The following is a 16,730-nucleotide window of genomic DNA, read 5'->3' on the forward strand; positions in this document are numbered from 1 at the left end:
TCAGATACTCACATAGCTGATTCATTTGGTATCAGCTATCCAACCACAGAGAAATCACGGCAATATGGATCTTACAGTTACAAACCCGTAGGAAAGCGCCTACAGGGTTATAATGACAGGATTCAAATGCCAAGCCTGATTTTTTCCTGAAAATTGTTCAGGGTTTATTTCCTCAAGAGGGCAGCAGTCTACAGACGCCTTTAAATGTGGTAGTAATAGCGACGAAAGAAGTCCTACAGATTTAGTAGTCTAGGAGATAACAAAGCCCATCAAACTGGTTACAGGTTTGGCTGAAAATGTGATGCATGGAAAGGGTAGTAGGAATTGTTTTGCAGTGATTACCCTTGTTGTGCTAAATGCATTAAGCTCGGTTGATTGGAACCTAATAAGGAGCTCTCTGTTGGAATACCTAGTTTCTTAGCTGCCGTCTGCATCGCTTTTGTCGATAGATATTAAACAGGAAGAAAGTTTCTACTTCGAACAGATTTCAACTGAAGAATTTGCTCATCCTCCACTTCCACAATCATTGCCGAAATTTGGACCAGTTCCACCAGGAGGCAATAAAACAAATGAAATCGGGGAAAGCCACAGGACCTGACGACATCGCATCTGAGCTATGGAAAGCGAAGAGCTGGCACCCAACACTGTGGCTCAGTGAATTCTTTAATCAGGAAGGAAGAACACCATCTGACTGGCAAGAAAGTACCACTGTTCCAATATGGAAAAAGAAAGATAGCCCAGCAGAATGTTCAAATTACCGTCCGATCCGGTTACTTTCCCATACCATTAAGATTTTTGAACGCATTCTTGACAACCGTATTCGCGAAATCGTTGAAATAACCGTGAATCAAGCCGGATTTGTCAAGAACTGCGGAACTACTGACGCAATACACGCTGCGCGGTTACTCATGGAGAAACACCGTGAGAATCATCGTCCTCTTTACATTGCCTTTCTGCGTTTGAGCGTGTACCACACGAACTCATCTGGTATGCTCTACGACAACACTTAGTGCCAGAACAACTCGTGCGCTGGGTTCAATTGTTCTACCACGATCCGAAAAGTAAAGTTCGAAGCATGGCGGGTGTATCAAAACCACTTCACGTCTTTGTTGGTGTTCATCAAGGAAGCGCCCTCTCACTACTCCTCTTTGTTCTTGTTATGGACACCGTCACACGGGACATCCAATGTCCAGCGCCCTATACACTGCTTTATGCAGATGATGTTTTCCTAGCATCTGATAGCAAAAATGATCTCGAGCCACTTGTTCAAAAATGGAATGATCGCCTCATGCAACACGGTCTCAGATTGAATTTAAACAAAGCTGAACTTTTGACTACCGATCCCCATGAAACAGGCACAATCACTGTCAGCGGCAGTGATCCTCGGGTCAACGCTATCAGCCAATGGAGAACTGCGTTACGAAATTGCTTCACGAATTAACACAACTTGGATGAAGTGGCGTTCCACAACTGGTGTTCTTTGTGATCGACGTATCAACGAACGTCTCAAATCTCAAATTTACCGCAATGTCGTCCATCCAGTCGCTCTCTATGGTTCTGAGTGTTAGCCGACTATAAAAGACAATGAACGGCGTCTTGCGGTAATGAAGACGAAGATGCTCCGTTGGATTAGTGGCGTCACACGTTTAGATCACGTCCGAAATGAGGATATCCGTGATCGTTATGGGGTTGCACCGATCGTGGAAAAGTTGCGAGAGAGGCGTCTTCGATGGTATGGTCACGCAATTCGTGCTAACGAGACTTCACTTGCCACATCCAAGTCGATGGTAAACGACCAAAAGGCAGACCTAAACAACGGTGGCCTGATACGCTAGATGATTATTTGAAAGCCTCGAGATTGCACCCAGATCAGGCATTCGATAGAGCCAAATGGCGAAGCCGATCACGACGAGTCGACCCCGCTTGTGAACGAGGCAAAGGCTGAAGAAAAAGAAGAAACAAGAAAGCTTCTGTGCGTCGATGGACCCAGGGAATACATAGTCTCCGTGAATGTTCCACGGGCTTTGTAATGTCAAGTTGCTAGACTGGTCACGATAGTGGCGGTGATTCTTGTTATAAAATATCTCGCGGATGTGGAATTATATTCTTCGGAATCAATCGCTACTATAGTGATATATAAAGAAGTGGCTGAAAAATAAAAGTTTTAACTCGGAGAAGGCAAACGAAAGGGGTGCAAATGGCGAACCGAAGTAAAAAAATAATCACTCACATCAGAAAGGAGAACCATTCCATCATTTGAAAATCAGCAATACTAGGGAATGATGGTAGCTGCTAGGTTGAACTTCAAACACCATGTTGGTGGAACTTCTTATAGCTAGAATACTGCATTCTATACTGTTCTACGCAGTTTGGGGACATACACCACATGCCACATGCAAGGACGACCTTAAGAATGAGTTATAGCTTAAGAACCGCTCCAAACCATGATAATGATGGCTTACGCAATAGCTGGAATGATGCCGATCAACATTTTAGCTGAGATGACAAGCATCTACCTCTACCGTGAAAACAATGACGGGTAGGAATCGTTGAGCAGATGACAATAACAATGCGAACGGGCAGAAAAAAGGGCAAAGATTTATTACCAGCTTCAAGACCTGGGCGCAGAAAAGGCGCGGAGAGATAAACCACAATATCATGCAAATATCTGTGTAGGTTTCAGCTCGATAGCTTGACTAACTTTCCCAACTCCGACGATGTCAAGGAGGACCTTGAGGATATCTTCTTCAACTGCCTTTGATTCACAGAAGAAAAGGGGGCATTGAGAAGGACAGAAGCACCGGAAAGTCTAATTGGAGAAATGCTTGCAGACCAGGAAAACTGGAATGCAGTTAACGGTATCGTGGGGCAGATTCAGTGTACTCTGAGGAAAGCGGAAGAGATGCCGCTGTGAATGCAATCGCGCCACGAAGGGGAAGTAGCTAGACTGTGTCAACCCCGTAGCGCTTTGCGACCGTTTCACGAAGAAAAAACAAGACCGCATGCGCCAGCGGACATGGGGAAGACATATAAGGATAGACAGACCGATTTTAAGAAGCTTTTGCTTTACAGGAACAGTTGAAAGTGTTTAATAGCATGGAACAAGCGAGCCTTTGAAGGATGTATAGAAAACGTCGGCCTCATCACATGCTAACATTTTAGTTTATGCATCACTCACTTTATAAGATCTGGCACTGAAGAAAGAATCAAGTAATTTTCAAAATATGATGGGTATTATTAAAATAACAATTTTACCCTACAACGTAAGAATCTGTTAATTGCCTTCCATTTCAAACGACGAGCAGACTCCAGGATCAACGACAATTCCTGTGGATTTGTTGAAATTGCCCCCGTAGGAAGTAACTATTCGAAAAAAGCCACGCAATATGCTTTTATTCTAGAGGTTTGTCTCTTACGCTGTCCAAATACTAATTCAACGAAATATTAAGAGGTTTACTATTATCTGTTTGGCACACAGAACAAAAGCCCTGGTTAACACACTTTCATTTCCTACACAGCTTTTCGTCCGGAAAAATGTGTAAAGAACTTCATTCCTTATAGTGGATTCCTCTTTGAAAATCGCTCGACCATCGCACCGTATTTGCTTAAAAAGTCACATATCCCTAGCATATTTTATAAATATAGGTATGATGCGATGGACGTTACAATGGATGACAGGAATAAAAACAATTGATTTTTTTAAACTAACTAATCCCAAAAGTTGCCAACATTTCATTCCCTTTAGACTTCCAATTAATTTGGACAGCTGACACATTTGGTTCCATCAGATAATATCTGAAAATGTCTGTGCTTGTAATTACAATTCTCTTCTTCAAGATGGATTATAATATGCTTCAGTACTCCAGAAGACATAAGACAACTGGCGTGTCATATATGTGGAAACAATGTCTCGTAGTCATTTATTTCGGAGGATTTTGGAGTGTTCGTGCAGACAGACATAGACAACATTAATATAACTTTCTATGCGCGAAGTAGGAGACAATAAATAACATATTCTTTTTTTTCTAATCTAACATCTTCTGTTCTCTCAACTCAATCAGAATGATCCACAATCTATCCCTAGCTGAATTGAACTTTCTGTAGCCTTTTCGAAAGCAGTATGTCTAGCTAGAGATTCGTTGGTTTTCCTTGTTCTAAAACGAAATAGGAGGAACGCTTTATTGATTTCATTCGCCTGAATACTAGTTGTAGGAGTTAAACTTTGGAATCGAAAGCACTCATTGATAATTTGGGTTAACTTTTTATGTTTTGAAGCTCCTTTCGTTAAATAGTTAATTTTATGAAGACCTTCACAAACTACCCCTGATCATCAATTGAAAATGAATAAAGTAAAGTTCGTAAATTACATCAGCCATTTGATTAAAAATTAATCAATACTCACCGCTTCAACTTCCTTATCGAATCGTATAGGTCGCAATCTGCACAGTAACACAATAAGATAAATAACATTAACAACTAGGAAAAGGATCGACCATAAGACGATGTCTGGAGTGCATTCGACGAGCCACCCCCACATGGCCATTAGAACACAGCCAACAATTAAAATCGAACGCAACCAGACCATTCCGAAGGGGCCGTGTGGCGCCATGAAGGCCAGGAAAAAGAAAGCGTTGCTCAGCTGATAGTAAAGGTGGTGGGGACGTTGCCACATTAGGCAATGCTCCAGTGACCATTCACCCGGCCCTGCCGTCTTGAACGTTCCATTATTATCCCATGATAATGTTCCACCCCCACCAGCGCTGCTTCCTCCTTCACTAATACTACGCACTATTGCCGAACTAAGAGATTGACCCGTCGCGGAACCGCCTGCTATTATGGCTTCGCTATTTCCTCCCACTGCACTTCCGACACTCACACTACCTCCCACACTTCCTCCTACACTATACCCGACACTCGCTCCTACATTTGAACTCGTCGATTCGACGAGTCCTAGCGCTAGGGCACTAATTAATAACATGACGATGTTCACAATGGCACTCTCACTACAGCTACAGACCGTTTACAAGGCGTTAGATTTTTTCTTCAATGAATACCCAAATGAAAACACTTTATCGGCGACGTCAGTTCGATATCCGATGAATAGCGTTCGCCTCCAGCTCATGTCCTTGTACAATGCTCATTTCAGTAAATTAACTGTCCTTAGCGGGAACAATGTATCCAACAACTCATACGTGAATGCAGCAGTAAAGCCTCAGAGACGCCGGATGTATATGTACTTATATCACAAGTTCAACCTCTCCTATACTTGACCTACTGTGTGTCTATCATTTCGCTGTAGTCTGAGGATTTGATGATGAGCAATTCTAGTTTTCCTCCGGGCGGTGTCCGTGAGAAACAATATTTTAAGTGTGGAGTTCCTCGATCTGAAAAAGAAAGGAAATATATATTAGTAGATATCAACTTTAATTAATACCCATATTTTGTACTCAATACATGCTCTCGATATTTCTAGCGAAAAGCTTTTAGGAATTAAAATTCAGCACCGTTTCCGTCGTTCAGTAAATATCGATATTTCGGGAACAAATTGTTTCCTTCCGTAGTGTTGTTCCCGAAATATCGATATTTGCTGAATAAAAAATTTCTACTCGCGACGGAGACGGTGTTGAATTTTAATTCCCATATTTCGGTGGTTAAAAAATGTCAAACAATGAACAAGGACTGTATCGATAATAGTCCACTTGCATTAATATTTGATTTCACATTGAGAGTTGAATATTATTTAGTAAGTATAAAGAACTTCACTTAAAACAAATACGGAAGAACTAAAAATCGAAAACTCGATTCTTCACGTATGAAAGGTTTTGTGTATTTCTTATGAAAGTATATTGAGGTGCATTCGTGCATTTAATATTCGAACTTCTGTGTTTTGCGTTGCAACCAATTTGTACGAAAAGCACAATTTTAGCCTTCTATACTTTGTCAATGAGAGAAAGGTTTTTATCGAGCTTCACGGCCATTCTAGGGTGAACTCGGCATCATCAGGGGTACCAGACAAAGACGCATTGTTATTTATAGTTGAAGGCAATTAAGGGGGAAAACCACATTAGAATAAAAAATATCTATAAATAATTTTTTTGAAATTTTTTAGTGGGAAGAAATAATTAGAATTTAATCAAGTTTGAAGATTATATTACCCATATGTTGGACAGCTTTTGAGAATTTTCTAAAATAATTTATGCCAAAAATAACAATAGTACCCGATGAAGATCGTAACGAGAATTTTCCAGTTGGGAGACGTATAACGGCTTCAATTTTTATCTGAATTATTTTTTTATTTTACATTACTAACTTATTTTCTAAGAATGCAACTGAAAATAACTAAAATTATAAGTTTTACAGCTATTTTCACGATTTTTTCACTAATTACGCAAAAAGGACCTTTTGATAATATGACATCATCCCAATTTTCATGTTTCATATTTCCAAATTCCATAATAATCGGTTCATTACTTTTTAAGCTAGAATTCCCGCAAGTATGAAAAAGTAATTTTCAGAAAAGTGCGATAGGTGAAGGCAAGTAAAATACCGTTGCAACAAATACGTTCGTAATAGGCTACGTCACGAGATACATACATACATAAAGTGACTACCGCGAACTTCACTTTAATATTTTTGAATGGTATTCTGGAATACCATAGTTAACAATCTATGCAATAAAAAAACGGATTTTGGTAACTTAATGTAGTTTCCCTCCTTAAGTATGAATGCTTTAACTAATCTAAGCTAAATAAATAAATAAATAATAATTTTTTCCTTTTCCAGGAATGAATTTCTAATTCAGTAGAACCACAATTATGATTCGATAATTCCGTCTTACTTTGCTGTCGCATGGAGCTCCACATCACATGCTGTGAGTGCTCTCAATATCAGATTGTAGGCTATGGTTCCGATATTATATCGATAGTGGACCAAGGAACACGTTACCTCCGCGGGTTTTCTACACTCCCTATTGAGCTCCTGCTGAAAGAGAAATTATGCTTATATTGGTACTGAGAATCACATGTCAAACTGACGAGAAACGCAAGTATGGCTCTAGCAAGGATGATGTTGAAAGTAGGAGTGCTGCGGTATGTCCTTGATCTTGGACAGTTGTTTGAAAGAAGGCACAAAGAGATCAATTATAATCTTACTGTCTTTCTGGCTGACTACTTCTAGAGAATCAGTAGGAAAGATTACTATCCAAAAGACCTACGAAAATCCTCCAGAATTTCAACAAAAAACGAAAACACATATCTGCCGCCAAGTATCATATACTATCTTGGATAACCGTTCTCGGTAAATACGACGAAGCTGCAGATAGTCAACTATTGTGCCTTATAATTTTCACTATAATCTAACGTAATTACTAATTGCCAAGCCTGCACACCAAAAACCAAAAGGGGATAATACCTACATGTTCACGACTCTAAAAAAAGAGTGCAGAGTCGGAGAAGGATACCTTCTATGGGGCAGTAGAGCGAATCGTTTTCAGGCTCCTTTAGCTTCCATAAAAATACCAATGAAAATGAACTGCGGATTATTTAACTAGCGTAGAAAATCGCGTAGTAGCGTAGAAAATCGTTATTAGAAGTACTTGGTTTGCGCGAAAAGCGATCCAGAAACAAACGTGGACCTCTCCAGATGGAACGTCGCCAGCTCTTAGTCTTGATGAATGACACAACATATAGGGCAGCCTATATAGGCTCGCTTCAGTATCGCGTTGGCATTGTCTAGAATCCTCTCTGACAATCAGATGAGAGTGACCATTAAAGCCATCCACCACAAAGTCTTCCTTAACACCTATAAGGGAGTAATGCATGTCACAATGACCGCAATCAACAGAGGTCCTGGAGATAGAGCATCGACAAATAATATTCACAACCACCTGAAGATTGATATCATTGATACAGTCACAAACTTATTTGGCCCCCGCCATCAAAAAGGTCGGAACGGCTGACTCGACGATGAATGTAAGCTGTCGAGGCAAAAAGACAAGTTTGATTTCCGACCGTCTTGATATATTAGAGCGATGGGTTGAGTACTTTGACGAACTGTTCAACAACCAAGCTAGCAGCGAATTGAAGGTCCCACCAATTAACACAACAGACAAATGCTGCTCTCATTAAGCATGGAAAGAACGGTCCGTGCAATCCATCCGCTTAATAATCATAACTGATGGAATTATAGCCTAACTAGTTACATATGAAGGCCGCTCGCTCACGCGAATCAATACCTAATGGCTGATAAGGAGCCATATCTGACCCATACACGACAAGTTGGAATACCAGAAGCTGGGCGTTTCGGGTGTAAAGGTTTTGTGTTCATCTCGTATGAGAAATTTCCTATGCATGCCTTTCCACAGCTAAAAATTCGACATATATCCAACTCCACCGTTCATATGAGTTCACTTTACAGGGTGATGATGTCATACACGATCGCGATAAATACAAAAGTTAGATTTCATTCAAACTTCCAAAAATTGTGTTATTGCTTATTATTTTGTACTTCTAGGATGAACTTAAGGGGGATTTTCGGGTAAATTTCTAAAATATAGTAACATACCTAGATTTTGAATAGGTGTACCATCCTGATTTTTTTCATATTTTCCGGTTGGATAGGTTCTGAGAACGAGATCTGTTACCGGGGCACACATTTTGAGCCCTCACTCCCCTATGTTTCACACAATATCAGAAATATGATAAGTTTCTTACTAATCGGGCCCTCTCATTTGATACTCCACATGACTATATTCTGTGAAAAAGGAATGTGCACGCCCCTCTCACATGTATGAGGAGCCCCTTTACCTCAATACAAAATGGCGTCATTAACTGTATGTAAAGAGAATCACACATTAGCCTTAGCCATTTCCGAATAATTCGGGTGTGACAGACGGACATTGAATCGATTCTTGTTTTACAGAGCCTTAAAAAAAGATACCACACAGTGCAGCAATTTCACACATATAACATTGCTGGGTACCATCTATATATTCTCCGATATCCTGCAAGACCGGATAGTTTCATTACCCCAGCACATTATCGGATTTTCTCTCTACAGCAGGCGACGGAAAAACTGTTGGCCTCCAAGGCCCACCATAATAGCATAGTCAAGGTAAAAATGTATCCGTCCATGAGAAAATTCGGTATTCCAAATAAATTAATAAGATTGGCGAGGCGGACACTGATCAATGTGTGAGGTCATATGAATGCAATGTCACCCTTCCAGTTCACTCAGCTGTTAGCCTGTGCTGACGATATCGATATAATGAGAAGGAAATCACCAAAAGTAAAAAGTGCCTTCATTCAGAATGAACAACCAGCGCGAGATCTTGAGCTCCACATTAATGAAGGCAAGACGAAATACGTGGTGGCAATATCTGCAATAAAAACGAAATAAACGGAAACATCAAATATTGTTGGTCAGCTGAAACTAATAAAAATAGGAGGCAGCAGCTTTGAGACCGTTGATAATTTCTCCTATCTAGCGTCGAAAATCACTACCAGTAAAAACTATGACGACGAGGTCCGCGCAGTCTACAAACCTTATTTCCGCCTATGAAAACTATTCCGCTTAAAACGTCTTACCATAGGGTTAAAGCTCTTACTATCCAAGACAATGATCTTGCCAACTCAGAAACTTGACTTCTTAACGAGAAAAGTTACGAACTGTTAGTCGCGATCGAGGGAAGAGTCCACTGAAGAATTATTGGATGGACGATTCTTTTACTTGTAAAAGGATCAAATTTATGAAGGAAATTATGATGGTCTAGATACAGGCCAAGAGTAAGTTTTTACTTTTTAACGCTTTACCTCGCTATTTCGCAACCAATAATAAAACTAATGCTTGTTTTAAAAAATACTAAAAGGAGATTGTGAGAGTATTCACAAAAGTGATACCTATCTGGGCATTCGTTGCCTTTGGATATGAATGTTTTACGGCCTTCTCTTCTTCGCCCTTTTCTGTGAGGCAGTCTAGATCAGATAGGCTCTAGGCTAAAAACAAGAGCCTTCTCCCCCAGTAGCTCTTTGGCCCCTTCACAAAACGTACTCCTGCTAGTCGTATTCGGGCCTACTTCCATGAGGACTTTACCACCCTTCGTTTCCGTATGGAAGACACTTCTACTCCATTCCCTTCGGTTTCACTCTGTAGCAGATTTCACTGAAGACTTCCAGAAATGTCTTGCCTCGCATGCAGAGCCGACGGTCTGGTCCTTCTTCGTTTTCCGTCTTTTTTGTTACTGGCTTCATGTCTTTGGACAGACTGGTCTCTGGCGACATAGCGAGTTCTTTTCTTTCTTTCTTCTTTGCTTTCTTTTTTTGGGCTCTGCAAACTACCCAGTCCGCTGTGCAGTGAGCTATTTGCGATCCGTTTGGCGCCTGCAGTGTTCTCAGCAGGAATTTCGGCTGTTTCCTTTTTTCCACGCGTATTCCACTGATATCCACATTCGCCTGTAGAAAGAGATTCGGTCCAGTAGCTCCTCCAATTCCATCAACACGTTTTTGACGATTTTGTTGACGTTCCTCTGGAGGAACGTTGGCGACCGCATACGCTTCACCACTGTCGCGCATTTCCTCATGAGTCCTTTCTCTCCGGCTCTAGCTAGAACGGGCGACTGCACCTGCTCAGGACTGGCGATTGGCGTCCCCGAAATGCTAGTCGCGTAACAGTTGTAAGGCTTCCTCTTTATTTGGGCGATCCGGTGTCTCATCGGGTGTTTCAGCCCTGTCTGCCTCTTTCCCTGATCGCTGCGGTGAGCGACGAATTTTCGTGCTACGCCCAAACGTAGTCAGCTCTTCCTTCTTCTCTGATATTTCGTCGATTTTTTCTCTTTTGTTTTATTACGTTTATTCTCGATGGGAATTTGTTACAACGATGTAATTTTCTTGCCCAAATTCGACGTTTGCAAATTCGAATTTGAAATTTCGAATTTGGATCGCCAAATTTCGGCCACAGAAGGGAAATTTGTCGTTGTGCACCGCTTTGCTGCGCAACCTGGCTAGGGATTTTTGAGCAGGAAGGGAGAGGGAGAGAGACTTCGCTTGCTTATCAAAATGGAGTTCGAGAGATCACGAGAAGAAAAAAGGGAAGGTGAATTGCGGAAGGAGATCTAATTTACGCCTACACCATGTATTTATTTACGCTCTTGCACTTCACGACATCTTTGCGGTGAGTTGCAGATTGGTCCACGAGCGTGTGGTTTCACAAAGGTCTCGCTTGAGTCGTCTTCGCACTACGATATTTTTCCTGGCTGTGTGCATCTATGTCCCTAGTCAGCGTGTTTCATGTTCTCGGAGATTGACTTGGAAATGTTCGGGGTGATCTACGACATTTGCTCGTCGCTGGAGTTGTACCAAGTGCACAGTAGATTGAAGAAACTCCAAAACCTTTTCGACGACCTGTTCGATCTCCATTCATTCAATGAACACGGTAACAATCAATTATGGACATCATAATACTTCTATCGAGCAATCACGCATCACAAAATCCGCGTATTCGGGGCGCTGAACGTTTAACTGGAGCTTTCTTGATGGCGGATGCTTTTAAAAAGAGAGGTAATTAATATTTTTCTTTTCAACTTCAACTCCAAACGCAGTATCTGGAACTAAATCATCAACGCCAGCCCAAAACTTCGCGTTTTAGAAGTGGTGAATTTGTGTTGCCGCACATACTTTGCAGAAACTTTCCAGTCGTTCGTTACTATCTCACATTATTGCCCGAATTTATAATTCCTCAATTCCACCCATGTAACGAATCGCAAGGAAATCGTTCACAGACCTTCACTTATGGTCACTTCAGTTGTTTACAGTGAGATGAATCTAGAGCACTTAAGGAGTATTATACAAGGTCCGTTTACGACATAAATGAATAATACATTTTGGGAAGTCATTGAAGCCAAAAGGGACTCTTTCACTATCAGAAAACTATTCAGAAATACATTTCCTTTTATTAATATTTAATACATTTAATGAACATTAAAAGGAATTTAGAAATATGAATAATCATAAGAAACACAGAAAGCTGATATAAAAAAAGAATAGATTTAAGAAATTTATACACATTTTTTGTTTACAGGCCAATGTAATAGAATATTTAAGAATGCCAACATCATACTGTATGCTACAATTATCCAAACAAAGTCGACAATAGACTACCTTTATATATGAATACAGTAAAGTAAAAATTATCATACGCCAGCGTGATTGATGACGGATCGAATTTTCTTGAAACATAGTCGAGTTCGTATAAACTATAGATAATTTATTTGAATTAACTAAACTAAAATATATAGAGTATAAAACAAGTTGGAATAACGGAAGCTCGCGCTTCGGGTATGTGTTTATCTTATGTAAGAAACTTCAACGCACATTTTTCTATACGTATATAGCTACAAATCCAACCTATTCCGTCGTATTTTTCCAAACTACAAACCATACATGCATATTATAGCCATCGATATTACTCTCGCCCTAAGCAAACTGCCTATTTCCGATTTACTTTCTGCCCAAAAGGATACATATGTACATATATATGATAGTACGTATATTAAATACGGCTGGTTTAATGTACAAATATATCTATCTGAATTAGACACTACCCGCAACACATGTCTGGTTGCAGTAATTGATATTCATATACAAATGACTAAAAAACTAAAACAAGATAATTCTTTGCGACCCCATTCATAAGAACTCATTTCGTTATCATCATCATCAACGGCGCAACAACCGGTACCCGGTCTAGGCCTGCCTTAATAAGGAACTCCAGACATCCCGGTTTTGCGCCGAGGTCCACCAATTCGATATCCCTAAAAGCTGTCTGGCGTCCTGGCCCCCACCATCGCTCCATCTTAGGCAGGGTCTGCCTCGTCTTCTTTTCCTACCATAGATATTGCCCCCATAGACTTTCCGGGTGGGATCATCTTCATCCATACGAATTAAGTGACCCGCCCACCGTAACCTATTGAGCCGGATTTTATCCACAACCGGACGGTCATGGTATCGCTCATAGATTTCGTCATTGTGTAGGCTACGGAATCGTCCATCCTCATGTAGGGGGCCAAAAATTCTTCGGAGGATTCTTCTCTCGAACGCGGCCAAGAGTTCGCAATTTTTCTTGCTAAGAACCCAAGTTTCCGAGGAATACATGAGGACTGGCAAGATCATAGTCTTGTACAGTAAGAGCTTTGACCCTATGGTGAGACGTTTCGAGCGGAACAGTCTTTGTAAGCTGAAATAGGCTCTGTTGGCTGACAACAACCGAGCGCGGATTTCATCATCGTAGTTGTTATCGGTTGTTATGGTATGGATGAATTGATATGTGATGATGACGTCATACAGGTTGTAGAACGCACGAAATTCTCAAAAAAAGGCAAAGTTTCATCCCCATAACTTTGTTAATAATAGTTGGATTTTTTTCAAACTTGACCAAATTGTGCATTTACTCCTTATTACACTCATGCCAAATTTTGTACTTCTGGGATGGAAATAAGGGGGTTGCCGGGTAAATTTCTAAAATGTGGAAATATACAATTATTAACTTTATTTGTACAGATATCGGAACCGGATATATTTTGAGGCCTACACTTCGTAGAATTGCACTACTGTGATTTTTTTCAGATTTTTCGGTTGGGTAGGTTCTGAGAACGAGATCTGTTACACTTTTTGTGGGTCATATTTTGAGCCCTCACTCCCCTATGTTTCACCTAATATCAAATAGGGAACCAGTTTTGAAAAGTACTGATTGAAACCTTTCATTTGATAACCATGTGGGGCCACATTTTATGAAAAAAAATTTTGCACCCTCCATTCACATGTATGGGGAGCACCAGCGCATCGTCTGCAAGGAAACGGTCACAATAGTCAGGAACGGGTGTACACTCGGCCAGGCCCCCGCTTAGCTGATCCCGGTACTCATGGATGAATTAGCGCTTGCTCACGCATCGCGGTCTACCTACTAACACCGGTTCAATGCACACTATCCGACTATCCACGTTACAGGTACCACTTTGGCAGAGCTAGGACCACATCACCCCGTCGACGTTGGCAGGGAGCTGTCGACGGGGACTCGTAGTGTATCCCGATGGACACCGAGAGACTTTCTCAAGGTCACTACTTAGGACACTGGTATCCTGCCAGCATGGAGGTCGGAAATACTTACTCGGGCACCTTGGAGACGTCACTCCCAGTATCGTGAGCGACCCTTTAAAGATCGCTGACGCTCCCTGAGCGGGTCATGCTGTTTTTGTTGGCAACAAGTTGCAACATCGCAACTGGGTTTTTAGTATTCATCTCCAATGCAGGAGCATTAAAGTCTGAACCCTATAGTCTTATAATTTCTACAATAAAATATTGGCCATGTACATATTATGTCTAAATGTATACACATAAATATATGAAAATGTGTATATAAATTTCAAGAAATTCAGTATTTATCTGATGGCTTAATATGTTAAATGGTCATTTAAAAACGGCTTAACTCAACACGGACCAGACCTGTGACCGACTCCACTACAGAAAAGGAAAAGATTGAAGAGAAAAAAATAGATGAGACATTGTATCTTGTTTACGCTTCCTACGTAAATACCTCCTCACGTACTACCCTTAATGTAAATATGGTATATTTAAGCTCCATATTTACCCAAAGTAAATTTATAAAGGTGACCATTAACACTTAATTTCCCAAATGATGTCATCCAGCATCCACAATGTGCTGTAATAAAAAAAAAAAGTGGAAAACAGATTGTACGACTTCATAAAAGCTAAAGTCCATATCCAGATACATAATTATATTTACTTGTTTTCTGACGATATTTGCCGAGCTCCCAGGCAACGGACCAGGCACTGGCGCACATACAAGTCATTATTATCGCATTCTTGTTGTTTCACGGCTCTATGGCCAGAAAATTGAAACGGAATATGATATACCATATATGTAATAGTTCCGTTGAACAATCAGGTTACATTGTAGACAAACATTTGAATACGTAGTTGCTTATTCATACAAGGCGATTCTACAATGTGAGTAGTTAAAATTGCGATCCATCGATTACTCAACAGATGACAGTTTCTTCCACCTGTTCTTCCGGATAATTTCGAGTGAATATACCACCGCTTACAACTTACATATGATTTGATGGACACAGTATGTAGACATTTTTTGTTAGACTGCGTGGAAACTGGAGGCACATATTGCCCGCATTGCAATTTACTAAAACGGGCTTTGAAATGAGGAAAGACACATTAACTTACAGAAACAGAAATGCATTCGTGCCTGAATTCGGTTAGTTGATAATACTGCCTAAACTGGGAAAAGTAGTCGAGCGAATACTAAACAAATCATTTTTACCGAAACAGACGTTTTAAGCCACTTTTAAGCGAATTTCGACATAAAGTCATCTTTCCAAATAGAACTTGTGCTGGAAGGAAGACCTACGCTTTCATTTGGTGACTCAGGCGGCACATTGAGTGAGTCTTCACGCCCACATCAAACTAACCCAACGCGGACACTGATGATGACTCCCCAAATTGAAGCTCAGTTTTCTTTCCTAGTGAACGCGTACACCTTCGAATATTCATTTACATTGCAAAGTTCTTTTCATGAAGTCACAACGAAATCTGATTCCATTTTTTCAATGGTTTCATTTCATTGACAAAGACAGGCTGTTTTCGGTAGGCTAATGATAAACAGCGGAATTTGATGCCAGAGTAAATACACAGTGCTCGATTTAGAAGTAGTTAGTGGATGCGCCACATTACCGACAAGAAGCTACACAGCTGTTCACAGAAGATATGACGAGAAATGACTCAGTATGTCAATATTAGTAACAGAATTGTTCTCCACTAAACACGTATTGGATGATATTGGAAAACGTTCACATAAAATGAACGATTAATATCATTTGCCCAAATATGAAAAAATCGCTCATAAAAGATTTATCGCGATTCTGTTTTCTCTGGCATCCATAGGTTATCAACTAAGTCTAAGATATCACGATTGTTGCGATAAGAAAAATTTCTAGAAATTTAGCAGAGAAATGAAACGCAGCCCCAGATAGAGTACAAAAGTTGTTAACGTCTTAAAGGGGTTAAGGTAAGTGGATATAATTTGGAACGCTGCCCTAATTCGGAACGCCTTATTTTTTTCTTTAAAAAATAAGAAACCTATGATACACAATTTACTAGAATTTGCTCCGCATGCAATATCATATTGCATCCTGTGAATATATCACTTCATTTCCTAGTATTATCACAACTGTATGCAGTATAGAAACGTGATGCGACTTTGCATGTCGATCAGTTGATGGTAATTTGTCAGAAGGGCAGGTTGTGCTAAAAAATTACATTACCTGAAGAGCCACGATGAGTTGAACATTAAAATTTTGGTAAATACGTCGAATTGAACTAATGTCTATGGAAATAACCTCAGAAAGTGAAAATTTTAATTTTCCGTTCGGGAAAATTGCGTTTCGAATTGTATCCATTGAATTTTGTTGTCTGTATATTTAGAAACAGTTATTCCGAATCAGAGCCCGTACGTGCTAAATTGTTTTCCATCAAAATTTCTACACTAGGCGACATAATTAATTGTACGAGATTTTAATTTTTTTTAATCAATTCTAAATAAACAGTACAAAAAGAGAAACATAACAAATAGGCAACTCAACTAAACTTTGTATTCATTTACTGTTCCTTACAGTTTTTGCAAAAATTAATAAAGAAATAAACAAAAAA

General features: G+C 40.1%; 1 protein-coding gene across 5 annotated transcripts in view; it reads right to left on the minus strand.

The window, feature by feature from the left end:
* LOC119657763 (blood vessel epicardial substance) overlaps nucleotides 1-16,730 on the minus strand; it is a 372,124-nt gene that overhangs the window by 332,959 nt on the left and 22,435 nt on the right. For all 5 annotated transcript variants that reach the window (XR_005250169.1, XM_038064831.1, XM_038064829.1 and 2 more), the window contains exon 2: nucleotides 4,403-5,384. Coding sequence is in view for 4 of the 5 variants with exons in the window: in XM_038064831.1 (XP_037920759.1) it covers nucleotides 4,403-4,978 (576 nt within the window). In the remaining variant the exon portion in view is untranslated. The remainder of the gene's footprint in view (nucleotides 1-4,402; nucleotides 5,385-16,730) is intronic.

The sequence above is a fragment of the Hermetia illucens genome, chromosome 5 (genome assembly GCF_905115235.1).
Source record: "Hermetia illucens chromosome 5, iHerIll2.2.curated.20191125, whole genome shotgun sequence".
Classification (NCBI taxonomy): Eukaryota; Metazoa; Arthropoda; class Insecta; order Diptera; family Stratiomyidae; genus Hermetia; species Hermetia illucens.